Genomic DNA, 22,123 nt, shown 5'->3' with positions numbered 1-22,123 from the left:
AAACATGTTAAAAACTATGGAGGAGCAGGAGAGTCACACAATGATTATTAAATAACTACATTTTTAAAAAAAAAATCCAAAATCATTTTCAAAATCTGTTTGTTTATTTTTTTAATTTTTTTTTTAATGTAATAAAAATAAGTAAATAGACATAAAAATTTAACATGGAACATAAATTGTTTTGTCTTTTGACATTTAAAATGCTCATTGTACTCCTTGAACTAGCAGCTACTGGACTAGCTTCTTCATTTAGCTTTCGGTAAGTCGTTATGTCCTTACAGCAACAGTTTGAGAACTGTTTGGACATTTGCACATTTACCTCGACGTTCCCTGTCTTAAAATGTCCAGCATGGATATATGACGAACATGAAGGCACTCTGCAGTGAAACGGAGGCCCCATTCTCCAAGTGTGCATCTGATTCACCTGATAAAGGTGAGGAATGCTAGTGTTAGCCACGCTAGCATAGCTAACACTAGCATAGCTAACACTAGCATAGCTAACACTAGCATGGCTCCCACTAGCCTGGTCACAGCAGATGGCCCCGCCCCTCCCTGAGCCTGTTTCTGTTGGAGGTTTCTTCCTGTGAAAAGGGAGTTTTTCCTTCCCACTGTCGCCAAAGTGCTTGTGTAACATAGTTAAATAGAGTCGAAGTTAAATCCCCCTAAATGGGACATTGGCACCAACCTACTGTTGTCACCCTGCAACATTCACAAAGGGCAAGGGATTCTGGGTAATCCTGAGAATAATGGAGGATTCCTGCGAGGTAAGGAATGCGCAAATGTCGTGGGGAAGAAAAATCATATCGCTGGTTGTAACGGTAATACAAGCTGACCCGATTATTTTTGTTGTTTAAACATCATTTGTTGCGGGTCATTTCTCATGTGCTTATGTTGAATTGAATGCACGTTTATGTGAGATTTCTTTTTTGGGAAGAGAGGAAAAAAATGGGAGCACAGTTAGCTAACTCTGTTGTTGCCTTTCCATTTAGATCTTACGCTGATTGTCCACGACAATAAAAGAAAGCATTCTAACTTGTTGCCTTTTTGTTGTGAATGCAGGTATGTGACTGTGCCACACTGTTTAGAGTACACATTGTTTTATGCACAGTTCTGAAATATATTTCTGTATTCCTTTCATTTGGGAAATTTAAGATGGAGATTAATTGTGTTGAGGTTCTTCTATTTTGTTTGTATAATTTTACCACTATATGGGCACACTGCAAGTGGAAACGTAATCCTCAGAATAACGAAGGATTCCTGTGAGATCTTACGCCGATTGCCCGCCACAATAAAGGAAAGCATTCTAACTTGTTTTGTGATCTTGTTGGTCAGCGTTGGTTTTCTCCTTGGAGTCTCCCATGGAGGCCATTTTTGCCCAGCCTCTTTTTTATTGTTCATCGTGACCTCTGACTTTAACTGAGCTGCATGAGGCCTGCAGGTCTTTGGATGTTGTTTTAGGGTCTTCTGTGACCTCCTGGATAATTTTGGCCAGCCAGTCGCTCCTGGGAAGGTTCGGCACCGTTCCAGGTTTTCTCCATGTGTGGATAACGGTTCTCACTGAGGTTTACTGGAGTCCCAAAGTTAAAGTTAAAAGTTAAAGTTTAATTATTTATATAGCACATTTAATTACAACAGGAGCGTTGACCAAAGTGCTGTACAAGAATACAACATACATAATAAAACAACTTAGAGTATTAAAAGCAAACACCAAATATGAATTAACAAATAACAAATAACTCTCATGCTGTATTAAAAGCCAGTAAATAAAAATGTGTTTTAAGATAAGATTTAAAAAGATTGACAGTAGGAGCCTGTCTGATGTGTAGGGGTAAATTACTCCACAGCTTAGGTGCTGCGACTGCAAATGCTCGATCACCTCTATGAACCAGCCTCGACCTTGGTACGGCTAAAAGCAAAAGATCACTTGATCTAAGAGATCTAAGGGGGTATAAGTCTGCAAGAGCTCAGACAAATACCCGGGAGCCTGTCCATTCAGGGCTTTGTAGGTCAACAAAAATGTTAAAGTTAATTCCGAAGTGGACAGGGAGCCAATGGAGAGAGGCAAGCACCGGGGAAATGTGTTCACATCTTTTAGTACGTGTCAGAAGACGAGCTGCAGCATTCTGGACCAACTGCAGCCTTGCCAGGCAGGTCTGGCTGACTCCAGCATATAAGGAGTTACAATAGTCCAGCTGGGATATAATGAAAGCATGAATCGCTCGTTCAAAGTTTTTAAAAGATAAAAATGATCACCTTAGATAAAAGGCTCAGTTTGAAGAAAGACCGCTGTACAACTGAGCTCAGCTGTTTTTCAAAGGTGAAACGTCAGAAATGTCTCTGTAACCTTTCAGTCTGAAAAAGTTGAGTCCATGAGGAAACCTTCTGACTGAAAACAAACGTGTCTGAGGATTCAGCTGATCGACGCTCCCAGCAGTCGGCGTTAGGTTTGGTAAAGAGATAAAACCATCCGACCTGACCTTTGAGTTCAGATGAACTGTGGGGTCCACATAGCTGTGGTTCTGATCTTTAGGTGCTTTTAAAGGTTTAAATTAACTTCTGTTCTTCAACACGTGTGGCCAGATGTTCCCCGTGGTTCCCAAATCTAAAAAAACAAAATGTCGAGTTTTTAAAGTTTTATTTAGAGGTGAAATCTTTAATGTATGTTTGATCTTTATTATAAGTTGTCATCTATTCATTTTCTGCTTCCTGTCTGGATCTGCAGTCTAAACAGTCAAAAATTTTACTTTGAAGGGCACAGTCCCAGCTCTACTGGGACCTCCACTCTGCTTCACCTGTAGTTTGAGCAATTTGCGGTGGGGGGGGGGACTTCTCTGACCCAGCTGCATCTCCGGTGAGATGAGTGGGCTGGAGGTGGATGTGGGGTGGCAGCTGAACGCTGAGCAGGTCGGGGAGGTGAAGCGCAGGCTGCAGGAGGAGGAGCTTCCTGAGGAGGAAGGTGCACAAGTGTGAGTAGGAGGCAGAGCTACAGAGATTCAACAAAACCCAGAGGTGAGCTCACACACCTGAGAGTGATGTCACTGATACACAACAACAAACCTGTCAGAGAAGTTTGAAGAACAGCTGATTCACATCAACACCTGCGCTTTTATTCTGAAAACCAGCCATATATTTAAATTTTTTGTGCTTCGTTAAATTATCACTGTGTTTATAATTTATTGATTGGTGTGTGTGAATGAGAGCTCCACAGTTAATGAGGTCAATGAGGTGAAGAGTAATCTGGATACTGACGCGTCACAGATCCATATTTAGATGTTTTTATTTCTCAGTGCTCACGTTTAACCATCGCTGTTACTGTTATTGTGTTGGAGCGACTCTGACTCACATCGATTCTTCTGGGATTAATAAAATATTCTGATTCACAACATCAAGGTGCTTTTTATAGTAAGATAAAGACCCCACATTAATACAGCGAAAACTCCAAACTGACAATCATATGACCCCGTATGAGCAAACACTTTGGCGACAGTGGGAAGGAAAAACTCCCTTTTAACAGGAAGAAACCTCCGGCAGAACCAGGCTCAGGGAGGGGCGGGGCCATCTGCTGTGATTGGTTGGGGTGAGAGAAGGAAGACAGGATAAAGACATGCTGTGGAAGAGAGACAGAGGTTAATAACAGATATGATTCAATGCAGAGAGGTCTGTTAACACATAGTGAGTGAGAAAGGTGACTGGAAAGGAAAAACTCAATGCATCATGGGAATCCCCCGGCAGCCTACGTCTATTGCAGCATAACTAAGGGAGGATTCAGGGTCACCTGGTCCAGCCCTAACTATATGCTTTAGCAAAAAGGAAAGTTTGAAGCCTAATCTTAAAGTAGAGATAGTGTCTGTCTCCTGAATCCAAACTGGAAGCTGGTTCCACAGTTTGTCAGCAGCTTGTTGTAATGACAGTGATCGTCCAGCAGAGGGCACCACGTGACAGCAGGAGTCCTGAGCTGGCCTTCAGCCGCTCTACCTGCTCTTTAGTAACTTTATTTATAAAAGACACGAACGCTCTTTGTTTTTCTATGAAATGTTTTTTCTTCACTGCTAAAAGGTAATAAAAAATTCAGCTACGAGACAATTATTGCAGAGAAATACTTAAAAATAAAAAAACGAATAACTTTACAAAGCCCATTAAAGATGATGAGCTGATAAAGGATCATAAAGGAAGACTATAGAAGACAACATCACATAAAAGCACGTCCATAAAAATGTGGTTTTGAAGGAAGTGGCTGATTTTATGAGCCCGCTCTGCTCCAATTACTAGAACTTTATTTCCACAAACAACAAAACAGACCGACTGACATGAAGCGACCCCTGCAGCGTGCAGAGAGACCACAGCGCGGCAGCAAAGGTGCCACAGGGGGAATCGAACCGTGGACCTGCAGCACGCCGTGTGCACAGGACACATCACCACATTCACTCAGGAAGCTGCAGGCCTGCACACAGTGCTCCAGCAACATCCATCAGAACCACACCTGTCGCCTCCACCAGCTTCTGATTCCGACTCAGCCCGGGTCCAGGACTGGACTCGTGTTCCCACCTGAACTCCACCCTGAGAGGTCTCAGCGTCCGCTGGAGTCTGTGGTCTGAGGAAATGAGCGCGAGGGTGAAAAGTGAGAGAAATATAAAGAGAGCGGAGCAGTGTGAAGGCGAAGTTCAAACATGACATTTACAGGTGAAGGTTCCTTTATGATGCGTGTTCGAGGAGATCCTGGATGTTGTTTAGGCTCCGCCCTCTTTGCCTCAGAGGTCACAGAGACTGAATTAAAGATGTTATCCACCCCAATTTCCTGCTGATGAAGCTGGTCTCAGTGTGCGTCTCCCTGATGGGAAATAAAGGTGTGTGTGTGAGCGTTGGGGGGTTGGAGGTTGCCCCTGGGCTTCTTAAACATAACTCCGGCTCTGACACCAGCCGTAAATGTTCAGGTTTTAAACCCTGAAGCTTCAAGTGTTTCTGAGTGAGTGAGGAAGAGGAGGAGCTGAGGCAGACCAACTTTTCGTGGCTCGTGTCGTTCAGCCTCAGCTCCGGTAACTCGCTGAAGTGCCGCCGGGATGAAGCGGCAACGTTTCCGTCCTCCGGTGCGCGGCAGAGAGAGGAGAGCGGAGTGAGAGCGTCTCCTTCCTCCCGCACGTTTCTCTTTGCGTTTTTTTCGCTTATCGGTTTGAAAACAGCTCGTGTGCACCTGAGTGACGCTCAGCCTGCAGCAGGAGGAGCGGGGGGAGAGCAAGGCTGATGTTTCACGCCGTGTGTTTGCGTGGATTCGCTTCTGCGGACGCCGCTGTGCTGACCCAGCCTTCCTCCGGACTTCACGCGAGGACCTGTGGATTCTTCACTTAAACTTTGTTCCACGCTGTCGTCTCTCTGGTCGTCTCTCATTGATCAGATGTTTCCTGGAGGTACAGCTGCTTCTGCAGGCAGGACGCTGAGAGCTGGTGAGTGTCTGCTCAGGTTTCCTCTCACTCATCTCCACATCTGCTCAGATGAAACAGGGAGGATGTGAGGTCACACCTGAGGACCAAACGTTTCTCCAGTTGCATCATCAGGAATTTTGTTTTCCTTGGTGGACCGAGGAACTCAGAGAACTTTAAAGACTTCAATGGGAAAAACCCGAAACTGCCACAAAGAAGGAAACTATCCTAAAACCAGAACTAGGTGTTTGCTCTCTGGTGAACCCCATCTGAGGAATTCAGGGAGACCCTGGATGTTCTTCAGTACATACTGAGAAGAAAGTGAGTGAAACTAACGACACACCTGAATTATCCTCCTGGAAGAACCTGCAGCATTACCTCAGACAAACCTCAGTGAGTTGCCAGACTCAACGGTTTTGAGGGAGGGATGTGAAGAGAGCTTCTCAGACACTGAGCTGAAACCACAGGAACTACATGACATCCCAGGAGGCTTCTGAAGACGCTGAAAGTCTGAATCTGAAGCTTCCTGAAAGTCTTTCTAATTTTTTACGTGACCCCCGAGAAATGCTGAATGTGGCAGAAGAAACAAAGTAAGTGCGGGTGTACCAAAGATCCTGGGTGTAAGAATATTTAAGAGTTGCTGTAACTGGTCATAGACTAACACTTTGACCAATCAGGATGAGAACTTCAAGGATCCTGAACATCCATAAAAACAGGAAACTCTGAGGAGGAGGTGCTGTGCAGAAACATGACTTTTGGAAGTCAAAACTTTTAGGTGCTCAAAATCCTCAAACACCCCAGAGGATTCGAAGAGTCGAGTTCTTTAGGAGAAGAAGGTATTCCAGTGGAACCTGGGGGCGTACCCCAGATAGTTCAAAAGAACTCCTTGTGGATCCCCTGAAGGACAGATGGGGACCTTGCGGGACCTCCAGTATGCCCTGCAGGAGAAGATCGAGGAACTTCGGCAACGCGACGCCCTGATAGACGAGCTGGAGCTGGAGCTGGACCAGAAGGACGAGCTGATCCAGAGGCTGCAGAATGAGCTGGACAAGTACCGCTCGGTGATCCGGCCCGCCACTGCCCAGCAGGTCCAGGCGCAGCAGCAGAACCTCGTCCTGCAGCCGGACCAGCACCGCAGCAAGCGGCAGGCCATCTCCGCTGAACCCACCGCCTGTGACATCAGCGACCTGTGCCATGTGACCCTGCCCTTCTACCCCAAGAGCCCAGAGTACGTAAGCTACCTGCACCTTAAAGGGTTAGCTCGTCCTCCTGCAGATCTGTGGCTCTGAATGAGGGCAGCGCTGCAGGACTGTTAGAGGTTTCTTTATTGTAGTCAGTGACATGAGTAGAGCTGATGTGATGAGACAGACCGCTGCACCTTTACCCTCAGACACATAAAGGGTCATTTCCAGTCGTTTGATGTGATTATGCTGTTTGGAGCTGAGGTTCATGTCTGCTGCGATTCTTGAGCGAGGAACGCAAACATCCATAACAGATTAATTGAGTTTTTGCTAAACGCTCCAGCTGCAAACACCTGGCTCACATCTGAATTATGAGCAGCTGTTCATCAGCCACGCAGACGTCCTGAGAACCAATCAGATTTAACTCTGTTCTCGTGACTGATGGGCTGAAGGTGCAACAACAGTGAGTTGTTTTACAGACTGAAGGCTGCAGCTTCGTTGGGTGTGATTAAAGCTGGAAGCTTAGACAGTTTGTGGGTAACACCACAGCTTCAGGTCCGTCATGTCTAAGGTGACGTATCAGCCACACAGCAGCTGTGACGCTGCGCGGTCAGAGCGCCGTGTCGTGGTTTCTTTGAGGAGAAAGGTGAGAGGAGCTCCTGCCTCCTGAAGCCTGTACAGGGGCTGATCCAGGATACCAGACCCTTCAGGCTCTGTCCTCCTGCTGCGTGTCCTGGTGTTAGGCTCACAGCTTTAGGAAGACCTGGACTTCACTGCTCTGCATGGGTTTCATATTTAGAAATAAATCCAGGTACAAAGTCTCTGCGTGCGTTCATGAGGCTTTTTAATATGGCGCTGCTGGTGCTTCACAGCACCACCAACCCTCCGATTAACACATGACCTGCTCTACCACAGACAGATTTTACTGCTAGATTACAACTTAGGTGTTTAAATAAAACAATTTTTTATGAAGTCAGGCATCATTCTGTATTTTCATCACTCTGTATTTTGGAAATAAGTTGGGACTAATCTGGGAAACTCCTGCAGCTGTCACAGACTGGCACAGAGCGAGTCGTCGCTGTAGCTTTTTTTAAAAAGCAGAATTGAATAAGAATGAGTAAAAACACAAAGATGTGAGCAGGTCAGTGTGAAGGGAGATTCCAAACGGGACCAGGTCATGCACGAAGTGTGGGCGGCTGTTTTGGGCCATACTTCTGTGGACTTTTAATTTTGCGGTCTGACATGAGCTAGGTGCATGTTGTTATTTTGAATGATGCTTCCTGCATGAAGCCGCCACACGTTAGCTCATGTTGTCATTGTTGTCTGGGACCAGGATGCACAGCATCTCTGCTGCTTCAGTGAAGGTCTGATTACAAACGAGTAGACGTGTGGAGCCGGCAGCACGGGTCGCTTCACCTGCACAGGTGGAAGCAGAGGACGGCGTGCAGATTCATTCTCCTCCCTGATCTTTCCTTTGTCATTTTCCACATTTGCCTCTTCAGCAGTGAGGAAGCATGAAGCATTCATAAGTGATGCAGTGTGTTCACCAGCTTTTCCTTCCACGGATGAAGTCGCCCCGAAACACGTCGACGGCTTTCACATCACATGATTCGTTTGCACGTGTTAGTCTTCATGTTGTCGTGGACACACGTATGATGAGTGACGATTGGCTGTTTTCTCCTGTTAACGGTGGGCAGCGCGTAGACGACCAGTTTGGACTCAGAGTTTTTTTGGTGCCTGCAGCACTGCAGGGCCTCGTCAGCCTCGCGCAGGCTGGCCACTCCACCTCAGAGGCCTCCAACACCAAACACTCGACGCGGTTCGGGAATCCAACCTGCTAGTTTAGTTTATCTGCTCGTGTGTGATCAGGATGTCTCTGACTGCAGCCACTCATGGTTCAGCTAAATAGATTAAAATGCTGTGTTTAAGTAACATACACAGAACTATTATATTCATAAGCTCAAAATCTTATTGGAAACATAACTGAGGTGAATGGTTGGCTGTAAAGTCTGCCGGGTTCTGGTGTGCAGGAAGTGGAAGCAGATGGATTTTCTGAATCAAAGATGGTCCGACCAGCAGCAGCGTTTGAAGGCGCTGTGAGTAATCAGATGCTCAGCCTCAGTTCTTCAGTTTCCAGGACACGTCACACTGCAGTAACCTTCGGCTCCCTGATGCGCCTCTGCCGCTCACACGTCTGTGTGTCGGCTCAGCTTTCCACCAGAGAACCACCTGATGCTGCACTTCCTGTGCGAGTGTAGACATTTGTACCTGTAATGACTCAGTGTTTGCTCCTGACAGTTTCCTGCACTCACTCAGTTTGTGCTGGAGTCACGTTTGTTCTACTTTTAACTCTGAGTGAAGCTTTTTCTGGAAACAAGGTTTTACTCAGAGCTGCTGCCCAGTTTTACTTTTGGACCTTTATGATTGGTTACAAAGGTCATAAACAAATATGCAGGACTGCTTTCTTCCCTTTGTGCAACATCTCTACAAATGGAAACATCACATTATCTTTTCAGGAAGTCCTAAAAACTCCCTGAAAGCCTTCAGCTGATCCAAAATGCTGCAGCAAGAGTCCTGACAGGGACTAGAAAGAGAGAGCAGATTTCTCCTGTTTTGGCTTCCTGTTAAATCCAGAATTCAAAATCCTGCTCCTCACATACAAGGTCTTAAATAATCAGGCCCCATCTTATCTTAATGACCTTGTAGTACCATATCACCCTATTAGAGCACTTCGCTCTCACACTGCTTGCGCGAGATGTGGCTTACTTTTGTGTACGTATACATATATATGGATCAGATGGTGTCGCCCCCTGCTGGCTGTTTGAGAAAAGCTGCACTTTGGCATCAGTTCCACTTTTCAGACCTGAAAGCTGCTGCCGTCTTTATTTACAGGTTGTGGGTGGTTCCCACTAAAGTTGGTGTTTGCAGCACACACACACACACACACACACACACACACACACACACACACACACACACACCTGACAGGGTTTCATTTACATCCCACCACCTCTCGCTGTCAGCGCCTGCCTGAGTGTTTGTCTCTGTGTGTTGTTGTAGAACAGTGTCACGGTGGAGAGTGTGTGGGCTGCGAGCGCCCACCAGCTCTCCTGCTGTCTGCAGCGAGGCTCCAGAGGCAGACGAGTTAATGATGAGCTGAGACTCGCCTGTCACAGATCTGCTGCTGACACTGGACTTTTATTTTGAAAGTTGTGTGTCAGGCAGGCTCGTCCTGTTTGTTCCTCGTTGCTGTGTTTGATGAGGTCGTTTTCATTGGCGGCTCTTTTCCTCCTGCTCCACACGTTTCTGCTGACAGTTGGATGTTTTTGTGTCACCTGCGTTTCCTGATGTGATGTTTCGTTTTCTCGTCCTTTGTGTTTGTGAATAATGATTATAAGATTATTGCTGCAGTCCTCAGGTCTTCTCCGTTTTCTTTCCTCTCTGCATCTCATCTCAGGCTCTGTGAGCACTCTCTGAGTTTGGTCCTTCTTTCAGTTTACTTCGGTTTTATTTTGAAAGAAGGGTCCTTTGTGGTGTTCTTTCTTTGTACTTCCTGCGCTCCTCAGCGCCCTGATCCTTCTCTGGGCTTGTATTTCAGGTCATTTCCTCACTCTCAGTTTCGCTTCCTCCTCACGTAATCGTCGTAGTGATCGCCTCTTTAGAGTCACCTGTGTGTTACCTGTTCCCAGTCAGCCAATCGGTGCTCTCACGTCATAATGTGCAGATTTGCACTCAGTAATGCTGCTGTCTGTGTTTCCAGATGATTTCCTTGTGCAGGACTTGCATGCAGCGCAGTGCTGCATTTCACTGTCACATGCTCATTTGATGTTGTGTGTAGGGTCACATGACGCATCCTTTTATGTGAGCATGCTCAGAGCCTGCAGCAGGAAGCCTGTGCTAGCCAGCTAACACAAAGAAAACCAGCTTTGTTAGCTGGTGTGTTTGAGTCTGCGTGTGTCCTCGGGCTTTACTCACCCTCGCTCGCTCTTTGTGTTTGGTATGTTTTCTGATAAAACTTCTTTATTCTGCCCTTTCTATTCTTCTTCTTCTTCTTCTTCTTCTTCTTCTTCTTCTTCTTCTTCTTCTTCTTTTTCCAGTCACCCCCTTTAGGGATCTGCAGAGCTGATCATCTGCTGCAGCTATTCCTATCCCAACATCCTCCTAGCCCTCTGCATGTTCTCCTTGTCCTCCTCTCACATCCACGAACCTCCTCTGAGGTCTTCCTCCTCTCCTGCTGTCTGCAGCTCCATCTTCATCATCCACTCTCCCTTCTCTGCACACGCTCAGACCGTCTCAGCCTCTCTGATTTTTCGCTCCAAATTAAACTTTTTTTGGTTTTAGTTGCCTTGAAGATGCTTCAGCCCTGTTGTTTCCACAGTTACAGACGAGTTTTTCTTTCCTCGGGGATGCTGAGGCCTGCAGTCATGCACCGGCTGTAGCCTGGTATCTCCGTGCTGCATCAGTGGGTGTCGCGTGGAGCGTCATGCTTCCCTTTCCTCAGACGGATCTCCATCAGGATATGAAAGTCTCCGTGTTTCCTCCCGACTCTTCCTGTGATGCTTTCGCCCCTTCTGGCACCTCTTTCGTTTGCTCGGCTCTGTGTTTATTGTCTGTGTTCAATTAAGTTTTTCTTTTTTTTCTTTGAAATACATTTCCTCACATCCTGCTGATTAATTTTTGTTCTTTAATTCTTTTATGTAAACAGTAGTTTGGTTCCTATCTCGTCACTTGTTCTGCTTTTCCTTTTATTTTCCTCCTCACTCCGACTCACGCAGTAATAATGTCTGCTTCATCACCCCCTCCATCCACTCACAGCGCTCTTTCATTGCTTTCCTCCTGAGTCCAATTTGCATGCAGCAGCTGGCCACTCATATTTCTTCCTTTGCAGATTCACCAAAATAAAACCCAGCTAATGGATCCTCTCTGTGCTCGTTTGACTGCCTGGACAAAATAAAACTGTCAGTCTAACGTTAAGTAGACCTTCAGGTGTATTTTTTCCTCTGTAATACAGTTATCTTGCATACATGAATGTTTTACAGTCTCGGAAACGTTGGCTGCCTGCACTGAATTTGATTTTGACCGAGCTGCCGCATTAATCTCAAACAGCTGAGGTGAAATTGTAGATTTTACACCTGCAGTTCCTCAAAGATCCACTAGATTTTATGACCGCTTCAGTTCTGAGAAACCTGATTTTGGTTTGACTTTCTTTATTTGATTTTCAGTCATTTCTTTGATGCATGTATCATCTATAAAATGTGTGTTTTCATCCATACAAGCGAAACGGTTTGCTCATAAAAGAGGGGCATATCTTCCATGGCTGAAAGTGATGCCAAGCTCCTTCAGCCTGTGTTCTCTCTGATGTTGAGCAGGGTGCAGCTCTACGAGGAAAAGTCTGATCTGAGCTCAGTGAAGTTCTCCCTGGTCTCAGTCACTGGTTTGAGGTCTGACTGAATGAAACATGAAGTTCATATTAGAGATGGACCGATCCGATATTACGTATCGGTATCGGTCCGATACTGACCTAAATTACTGGATCGGATATCGGAGAAAAATAAAAAATGTAATCCGATCCATTAAATATCACGAAAGCACCTCACAAAACTTGCAATACGCCGTAACTCACCTCAGAACGTTAGCACGTCGGAGCAGTATGCATCACGTGATAGAGCGGCTGTGGCATGCGGGACCTGCATGCGTCTGGAGAGCATTTGGAGCTTCGCTAGCAACCCGGCATTTCATCTCCGACAAAGTTATCCCGAGAGAAGTAAAGCAAGTGTGTAAGTCCATCTCTGAATGTTTGTAAAGCATTCCTGCGTTAAGCTTAACAAGCGATATATGGAGCGACTGCCTCTTCTTGCTGCTACTTCAATCATGAAACTGCTTAACGATCAGCTGATCGGCTTTTCTGTCGTGAGTCCGTGTCTCTAGTTTGCTTTTGGCCCACTTTGCACCAGAAAGAGGAAACCAGCGGCTGAACAACAGAAGCACGTTTAAGCTTGATCAGCTGTTGTTAGAATGTATTTAATATTACTTTCTACTCGAGGATCTTTTTCTACGTAGCTGACGGCTGGTAACTGTGCAGGGGCGGATCTAGCAAAGTTTAGCCAGGGGGGCTGATAGGGCATGAACAGGGAAAAGGGGGCACCAAGACATACTTTTCTTTCTTATTCTCATTTAAAATGTCAAGCTTTTAATAATAATGGATTGGATTTATATAGCGCTTTTCAAGGCACCCAAAGCGCTTTACAATGCCACTATTCATTCACTCTCGCATTCATACACTGGTGGAGGCAGCTACAGTTGTAGCCACAGCTGCCCTGGGGCAGACTGACAGAAGCGAGGCTGCCATTTCGCGCCATCGGCCCCTCTGGCCAACACCAGTAGGCAAGTAGGGTAAAGTGTCTTGCCCAAGGACACAACGACCAGGACAGAGAGCCCAGGGATCGAACCGGCGACCTTCCGGTTACAGATACGCTTCCCAACCCCCTGAGCCACGGTCGCCTCAATAAATAATTATCTGACACCCAAAGTTTTAATTTGATGCAAAATGAATAGAAGTCCATTACTGTATATAGTAACTATTAATTAAGTCTAATATATATACCCTAGTAAGCTATAGTACTTTTTCCTTTGGGAAGGTAGCATCTGTGCAGTCTGCAATTTTGTTGAAGAAAGATGTTAAATCTATTTAATATTTCTTGAAAAATAATTGATTTCTGTGCATTTTTTTCGCACTGCATCAAATTAAGGTTGATTACGTCGATTAAGCATCATGAGGTGGAGCGTGAGGGGTGGTTCCCCATTTTTTATTTATTTATTTTTGTTGTTGCTGGGAGTTGGAACCCTATTAGTTAGGTTGCTTAATATTTATGCTAAGTACTCTTTAAAATACCAGAATAGGGAGGATGGTGTAGGTTTAAGTTTATTAGATTGATCAGTATTGCTGAACTATGAAACATTTTTTTTGCATACAGGTATAACAGAATAGCTTTAGTGTAGTTGTTGTTTTAAACTTGAGTATGAACTTATACAAAATGCAGCAAGATATTTAAAAACAGTTTTGTTGATTAAAAAACACTATATCGGATTCATATCGGTATCGGCAGATATCCAAATTTATGATATCGGTATCGGTATCGGACATAAAAAAGTGGTATCGTGCCATCTCTAGTTCATATTGGAAATGTTGGTCCATTAGAGTCACATAGAAGCAGTGAGCAGGGTTTAGCATCAATCATCTGCATAGAAAATGACATTTACCTTTAATTAATGCACAAACCAGCAACTGTGAGACAAACAAAGTCAGAGGTCCTCACACGGAGCCCTGTGGGATGCCACAATTTGAGTTCAGAGCATAAAGTAAGAGGAAGTGAAGCTACTGAAGACTCTTCTGAAACAGTTCTGCTTTTTAAGTTATCATCATCCTCAGCTTGTGCCACGTTAAACCTTCCTCCAAACCCTCTAACATCCAGTAAATCATTGCCTTGAATTAAGCACTGTGAATTAAAATGCTGCTCTCTTTAACATTCATTCAGCCGACTGTTCTCACTGCGGACAGCTGGACATTATCCTCTTTGACATTTTGACACCAGAATAGTTTCCAAGCCATGTTTTAGGTCAGTGAGATGAGCAGCTGTTCTCAGAGCAGGAGGCGCGGGTTCAAATCCTGCTTATGGCAACATTTTCTTCAGTTAACACTTCAACTGTTTAAACTCTTTCCCACACAAATTTCAGCTTTTTCACCTCTTTTTAGCAAAACTTTCAGTTTTTCACTACTTTTCAGCACAAATTCCAGCTTCTTCAGCTGTTTTCAGCACAAACTTCAGCCTCTTTTCAGCACAGATTTTGCTGATTCACCTGTTTTCAGCGCCGTGAGATCCGGTGGCAAAGGTTCAAATCCTACATGTGACATTTGCTGCACATCTTCCCTCCTTGCACTCTCCCTGCTTTCTTGACACTCTTCAGTGTAGTCTTTCAAATAAAGCAGTATTCAGCAAACAGTTCAGCTTGTACACAGTGTTTTCAGCAGATAGTTCTCCTTCTTCTGCTGTTTTCAGATTCCACTACACGGCATTCACACTGCATTTTCGTTAGAAATGCAACTTTTTCTAGTCATAAATGAGCTTCACAAATTAAACTGAATTACTTCCCCAACAGATCTGATGAGGGTTTGGATGCTGTTACATCAGTCTGAGTGAGCTGCAGGTGTTTTCAGCTCCCAGCAGTTTACACATCAGCAGCCTTTTTCTGAGCTTGTGGGAGCCTGAGCTGTGAGCCGGCTGACAGCTGGGAGTGTTGGTTTTTCTCCTGTTTTCCATCTTTTTCCACTGTCTGTCTCTTTCAGTTTGTTTCACTTTAAATGAGCTTTGACAGGAAGGAAACCTTTGGCTTTGCTTTAATATGCTCTCCCTCCCTCTGTCTCTTTGGGCTGATTCATGGGTTTTCTTTGTGACGGCACTGTGAAGGAGGATGGAGCTCCTCTCCTGACGAATACACCGTATCTGACAGCAGAGTTCGTGTGTGGCACCAGCTGCTTGGAAAACCTGTAATTATGATTTGATAGTTGAGAATTAGCTTCACTTACATTGGAAGAGACTATCTTAATTCACATTTAATCTGGGATTTATTTGTCTTAATGAAAATGGATCTGTTTGGTAAATAGGGACCAGAGCAAACTAAACAGGAAGTGCGCAGTTATCTATAAATCCTGATTCATAAATTATCTTTAAAATGTACATGCTTTATTTTTAATTTTGATGGTTTCCTCACTGCAATCTGCTTTTATATGCCTGTTAATTATTTTTAGTTATTTTATCTTTTTTCATGAATTGTATTGAGATGCATTCAAAGTCTCTTCTAAGTCCTTTTTAGTACATAAACTAATAATTGATCAAAAATTGAATTACAGAAACCTGGTTGCAGCAGGATGATTATGTTAGTTTAAATGAATCAACGAGTCATTCTAACTACCAGAAAAGCACAGGCTGAGGAGGGGATGTGGCAGCAATCAAAACCAGTCTTACTTGTTATCATCTATCGTCCACCTGGGCCTTACACAGAGTTTCTCTCTGATTTCTCAGACTTCTATCTGATTTAGTTCTGAGCTCAGATAAAATAATTATTGTGGGTGATTTTAACATCCATGTAGATGCTAAAAATGACAGCCTCAACATGGCATTTAATCTGTTATTAGACTCAATTGGTTTCTCTCAAACTGTAAAAGAACCCACCCACCACTTTAATCACACTCTAGATCTTGTTTTAACATATGGCATAGAAACTGAACATTTAACAGTGTTTCCTGAATATGATCAACCCATCTCTGTTTCATCTGCAGAGGAATGGCTCAGTGCAGCGTTCGATACTGTCGACCATAATATCCTATTAGAGCGATTAGAACATGCTGTAGGTATTACAGGTACTGTGCTGCAGTGGTTTGTATCATATCTATCTAATAGACTCCAGTTTGTGCATGTAAATGGAGAGTCCTCTTCACACACTGAGGTTAATTATGGAGTTCCACAGGGTTCAGTGCTAGGACCAATTCTGTTTACATTATACATGCTTCCCTTAGGCAGCATCATTAGAAGACATAGCATACATTTACACTGCTATGCAGATGACACCCAGCTCTATCTGTCCATGAAGCCAGATAACACACACTCATGCTTTTGATGTTGAAACATGCACAGGAAGTCTGAAGGTGAGGCCATCATTTGAATGAAAAATGAACATAAACCAATCGGAGAGAGAGAAAACTTCAGGAGTGGTCAAACCAGCTGTAGTCAAACTAAACTTTATAACATCTAAAAAGGTCAGGAGCACCTGGAAGGGGCAGGTGTATCACTTTGAAGGTCTGCAATCAAGAGACGTCTTTTCAGTTCTGAAGGCAGAGATCCACAGTAGCAGCTGTTAGTTTGTGCAATTACTTTTGAGACTGAATTGCAGTTTTTCCATATAGTACTTGGGGTCTGTCATATGGACGCTGCTGCTGTTGGAAACATTATGAATAAAAGCTGTGAGCTCATGTTCGGGATCAGAATGATTAATCAGCTTTTACAGACCAGTGTTTGCAGCAGGGCCAAAGTCATGGGAGAGGATTCATTTCATTATTTCCTGCATGGTTTGGTGAGTCTGAGCTTCCATCACTGTCATCAGGATGTCTGCTAAATATTTGTCTTCCTTTGCATGCATGCTGCAGTTTCACAGTTTAATATCAACTTTTATTGCTTACTTACTAAAATTGAATTGTCATGCTATTGGTACTTTTTAAAGCTGGCTTTACTTTTTGTTCTACCTTTGCTTTTTTCATAGCAGTCTTTTTAATGCAGATGTTATTTGTTCTATTCAGACAGTAACGTGTGGCTTTAAACACTTGATTTAAAGTTACGGCTGCTGAACAGCAGTTTGTCGTCTGGGTTTTTGCAAACAGCCCATCAGCTGCGAATGGGCTTCGGTTTTAAACACGAGAGTCTTTGTGAAGCCAAAGACTGTGAAACCTTTTCATCAGCTGCTTCAGTAAGCGTCCGTATGCTGCGATTAGACTGGCAGAGGAGCTGCAGCTCAGACAGATCTGTGGCGTTTCAGACACTTTCACAATCAAAGCAGAGCACTAAAATAAGCTTTCAAAGGAAGGCAAATATAAACTTTAGAGGTCTTCTGCTGAATCTGTCACAGAGAGCAGGTGGGGTTTGTTCAGTGCTCAGCAGACCTGAGGGCAGAATTGCTGGTTTGATGTGTTTCTGATCACTGCAGGTACAATCCTCATTACAACTCCTCGCAGCTTCTGAGAGAAACATGGGAATCGGCTCATTCTGCAGCCGCTGCCCTCAAACCACCACAGGAGATGTTTCACTAATGTAGTAACTGCTTTGCAGATGATATTTTATGTAAAGAGGTCATTGTAGGAAACAAATGTCAGGCTTGTTTGGTTTCAGCTGCTCCGCTGTGATGACCTTCTGTTCAACTCTGTTTTAACGACTGAGTTTTTCACTCATGATTAGACAAAAGAAAAATACATATGAAGAGTTTTAGCTCAATTCAATTTTATTTATACAGCGCCAAATCACAACAAAAGTCGCCTCAAGGTGCTTTATATTGCACAGTAGATCCAGAGCGTCAGGTTTACATGTAAAGTCAATGTAGAAGCGCGATGACACGCGATTGCGGGTCCCGCGAAAATTCGGAAGCAGATTTGGCTCGCGAATAAAACCACGCGCGTCAGTTTTTGTTTTCCTTTTTTCTGCATACGTGCGTTTCGCATCTACCACTTGAGTTGGAAAAATCTGAACTCCAGCGTCAATTCGTGCCGCCACAACCAATCAGGAGCCTGGTGACGTGGCTCTGACCTTGGTCAAAGGGGCAGATCCAGCCAAAGCCCTTCATTCTTCATTCAGTATGGAGGAAAAGCTCATCAGTGCCGTGGCTAATCATCCAGAGCTGTATGATGCTAGCTGCTACTTCTGCCGAGACAGGAATAAAAAGGACCTAGCCCGCCTACTGTCCCACTATTTTCCCACTGATGTTCAAATACCTTTCCGCTAACAAGATAATGCGTTTATTCAGAGGACCTCTGCAGGAGAAAGTGGAAGAGCCTCAGGGACATATATAATAAGGAGAAGAGGACAGAGAAGGAGAAGAGGAGTGGGTCTGCAGCAGGATTGGGGAAGAGATGGAAGTTCTTCGCGGTCATGGGGTTTCTGGACCCCTTCCTCACCCCGCGGGAGACAAGCAGCAATATGGTGCGGACCGTGGAGAACTTCCCCCCCGAGGACCAGGGACAGCCCGGAGAGGCAGCAGGGGAGTGTCAGTCAGAAGGTATGTTTACATTGAGTTAATGTAGGCAGTTAATTTATGCGTGTTGTCATATAGGAATATATTTTGTTTATTAATAAACAGCACACAGTGGTCCTGCTGTTCATCCGTCACTGCTTCGCTTTTTCGCTGGTTTTTTTTTGCACAGTACAGCATTGCATTCTGCAGCCTGATTGACAAATCTGCTCCGTGTCGTGTCTCCTGCGTTTGCCAAATTTATCATGTTTGGTTTTGATAACCATCATGTCCAATACAAAAAAACAGCACAAAAACACTCTTAACTATGACCCTCATTCGGAAATACACACCTGCACCGCGAGGGAAAAAGGCGCACGAAAGTGGCGCCGCAGACGGAGAAAAAGCGCGGCATAATACTTTTACGTTTTAAAATCGACAAAGGTTTGCACTTTGAGAATCAACTTGTGAGAACTGCGACTACTGTTGCTGCAATAAATGAGAGACCACTGTATATACTTTCTCTATGACTATTGTCTTCAACCTGTTAACATTTATTGTCTTGATAGAGTCAACTGATGCTGCAGCAGAGCATCCCCTGTTGCTTCTCCTGGCTCCCCAGTCCCTGAGCTCCTGCTGCTGCACCCACAGGTATGTTCAGCAGCACTGATAGCTTTTTACTCAGTGAGATTCCCTTGTAATCACCTTTACTAAATATCTACAACCAATCTGATTATATCCTGGTTTTTTTTTCAATTTTGAAAATGAAAATCTAGTAGCAGCCTTCTTATTAATTTGTGTTGTTTTGTGCTGTTTTACAGGCCCACAGAGGAGGACGGCTCAAAGGCGGTCGAGGCACGGGTCCCAGGATGGTCCATAGGCAGTGGAGCTGGCCATCCTGGAGTCCCTGAAGTGGCCACGCCAGTCTCCAACGGAGCATTTCCTCCTCAGCCTTGTTCCTGCTCTGGAGAGCATGCCGCCTCAGACACGAGAATTCATGAAATTTCAAATGTATAAATTAGTTTGTGGAAACAGCACAGCTGTGTTAAATTTGGAAACATTGGACCCTAATGATCAGTAGTTTTCTGATGAGGCAGCAGCTCTCCAGGGCAGAAACAATGTTCTGATTTTTCTCCTTCTCCCTGAAGCTCTTCCACTCCAAGCTGGGTCCTTTTTATTCCTGTCTCTCTGTAAATAGTTGAATTTTATATATTTATGTTTAATGTTTTTGTTAGTGAATTTATATATTTTTTCCAATAAACATTTGTAATGACTCATGTTTCTGTTCTACTACACAGCAAATGTTGGCACCCGACTTGACACAAGTAGAATTTATTTCATATTATACTAATGACAATATATACTAATACAGTGGGATGCAAAAGTTTGGGCAACCTTGTGAAAAGTCATTATTTTCCTGTATGAATTGCTGTTACAGTAAAAAATGTCACTTGCATATATCATATAGGAGACACACACAGTGATACTTGAGAAGTGAAATGAAGTTCACTGGATTTACAGAAAGTGTGCAATAACTGTTTAAACTAAATCAAGCAGGTGCATAAATTGGCAACACAAAAAAAGAGAAATGAAATGAATATTTAGTGTATATATCAATGTGTGTGTCTCCTATATGATATATGCAAGTGACATTTTTTACTGTAACAGCGATTCATACAGGAAACTAATGACTATTAATAAGGTTGCCCAAACTTTTGCATCACACTGTATATAGGAACATAGTGAAGACAAGTTATTTAAGAGAGTAAAGAGAGGTTAGTTTATTTTGGAGTAGAGCTCCATTTATTAAGAAAATTTTAAAAAGACAGGAACACTCGTTAGAGGTTTGTGGGTGGCTCTTAAAAGAGCCGTTGTGGGGAAGTCACTCGGACTTCAAACAGGCTACTCCTTTGGTTGCCAAGACACAGCTCCCTCCGCCGAGAAGTGGGCCATGAATTTCTCCCTCACCAGGACAGCCTCTCTGGAGGAGTTGTTTGCTGCTACATGACCCAGGCCTTGCAACGGCTCCACCACAGCAGGTGCCACACCCCTCACAGCAGGTGCAACACCCCTCATAGCAGGTGCCCCTCTCTCGTCCACACAGCGCAGAAAATTGTGGAGAACACAAGTTGCCTTCACACACTTCTCCACAATTTCAGGGCGGAGCTCCATGGAGCGCCAATACAACCTCCACTGTGAGGAGAGGACACCGAAGGCACCCTCCACTATCATCCGGGCCCTGGAAAGGCGATAGTTAAAGATCCTCTTCTTTAAAGGGAGGAGGCGTCCAGGGAAAGGCCTCATGAGCTCACGCCACAGCGGGAACGCTTCATCAGCCACAAAGACATGGGGCTGAGCTCCACGGTGTTCTCCACCAGGTAGAGGCTGGTCAGGAGGCAGATGGAGAGTCCCAGCCCGAAGAGCCTGACCAAAGGTGGAGTTGGCCAGAATACCACCGTCGCTGGTCCTCCCGTATCCCCCAACATCAATAACGCGGAAGCGATACCTTTCATCCACAACCGCAAGGAGAACAATGGAGAAAGTTCCCTTGTAGTTGTGGAACATGGATCCTGAGTTGGGGGGTACCTTCGTCTGGACGTGCTTCCCATCCAGAGCTCCACAGCAGAGAGGGAAGTTCCAGCGCTCCTGGAATGGACCGCCAGTCTGCAGTTGAAGGCGCAGCCATGAAATCGTCCACTAGACAGTACCAGATGGCCGTCGCTACCTGGGGGATGATCTGGCTCACCATGGACACACCAACTCGAAAACTGAATGCGATGGTCCTGAAGGAGTCCCCGGTGACAAGGAACCTGGACAAAATTGTTTAGAATTAGTATTATGTGTACTGCAGTTACAAATACATTATTTCAATTCCAAAATACTTTTGTGATGTCAGATTTAAATTACAAAACATAAATCTTACATAAAACATTTTGTAATTATAAGGATAATTACATGATATATATTAGATATAATGCAAAACAGTCTGTGGTGATTATATAACAAATATTCAACTATCCCAGAATTAAACCAGGTCTAAATAAAAAGGAGTATCACTACAAAGGTTAACTCACAGTGGTCCTCATACCACAGTTTGCTATCAGTAAACACTGACGGCATTCATTGATAGCATAGCACATCCATGTTAGCAGTGTATAAACGATAGTTTAGCATATATTACCACAGGTTTCAATAAAGGACTACCGTATTAAACACTTTTACTAACCTCAGGCAGACAGACAGGTGCTCTGCAGGTGGGATTGAGCGCCTTTAGTTGGTATCTAGGCGGGCGATTCTGGGACCAACGCGGGACAGCAGGTCCTCAAACTGGCCGAGTGAAAGACGGTGGTATCGCTGAAATCGGCCGTCATCCAGGTGCAGATCCTGGAGCAAGTGGTGAAACTCACCAAACTGCTCGCGCGTCTGCAGGACCTGATGGACCCAGGTACGGCGAGGACGGCCTTAACGCTGCTGCTCTGCTCTCCACAGTAAATACAGAAGGGAGACTCTCTCTTCAAACGCTAGCTCGACAGCTGCCATCTTGCAAAGATACCGTCAGGCACAACTTCCTCCGACATTTCCGGTTCACGCATGTTAAAATATGCAATTTTGAGGCGCGATTGATTTGTGTTGGACACGCGACGAGGTGCGAATGTGCACACGTCAAATTGGGGGCGTCTGGGGCGTTTTCGCTCATGTCTATCGTGTTCGGTGTGAGGATCCAGGATCACCTGGTCCAGCCCTAACTATATGCTTTAG

At 44.5% G+C, this 22,123-nt stretch overlaps 1 protein-coding gene across 1 annotated transcript in view; it reads left to right on the top strand.

The window, feature by feature from the left end:
• Positions 1–6,322: 6,322 nt before the first annotated feature.
• LOC146627452 (cGMP-dependent protein kinase 1-like) overlaps positions 6,323–22,123 on the top strand; it is a 77,359-nt gene continuing 61,558 nt past the window's right edge. Inside the window, exon 1 of the mRNA XM_085361727.1 lies at positions 6,323–6,642. Within this exon, the coding sequence (XP_085217853.1) occupies positions 6,323–6,642 (320 nt within the window). The remainder of the gene's footprint in view (positions 6,643–22,123) is intronic.

This window comes from Diplotaxodon limnothrissa, linkage group LG8 (genome assembly GCF_057381915.1).
Source record: "Diplotaxodon limnothrissa isolate DT_005_m linkage group LG8, D_limnothrissa_male_GT1.1, whole genome shotgun sequence".
Lineage (NCBI taxonomy): Eukaryota > Metazoa > Chordata > Actinopteri > Cichliformes > Cichlidae > Diplotaxodon > Diplotaxodon limnothrissa.
The sequence above is the reverse complement of the archived record's forward strand: the minus strand, read 5'-3'. Positions and strand labels throughout refer to the sequence as shown.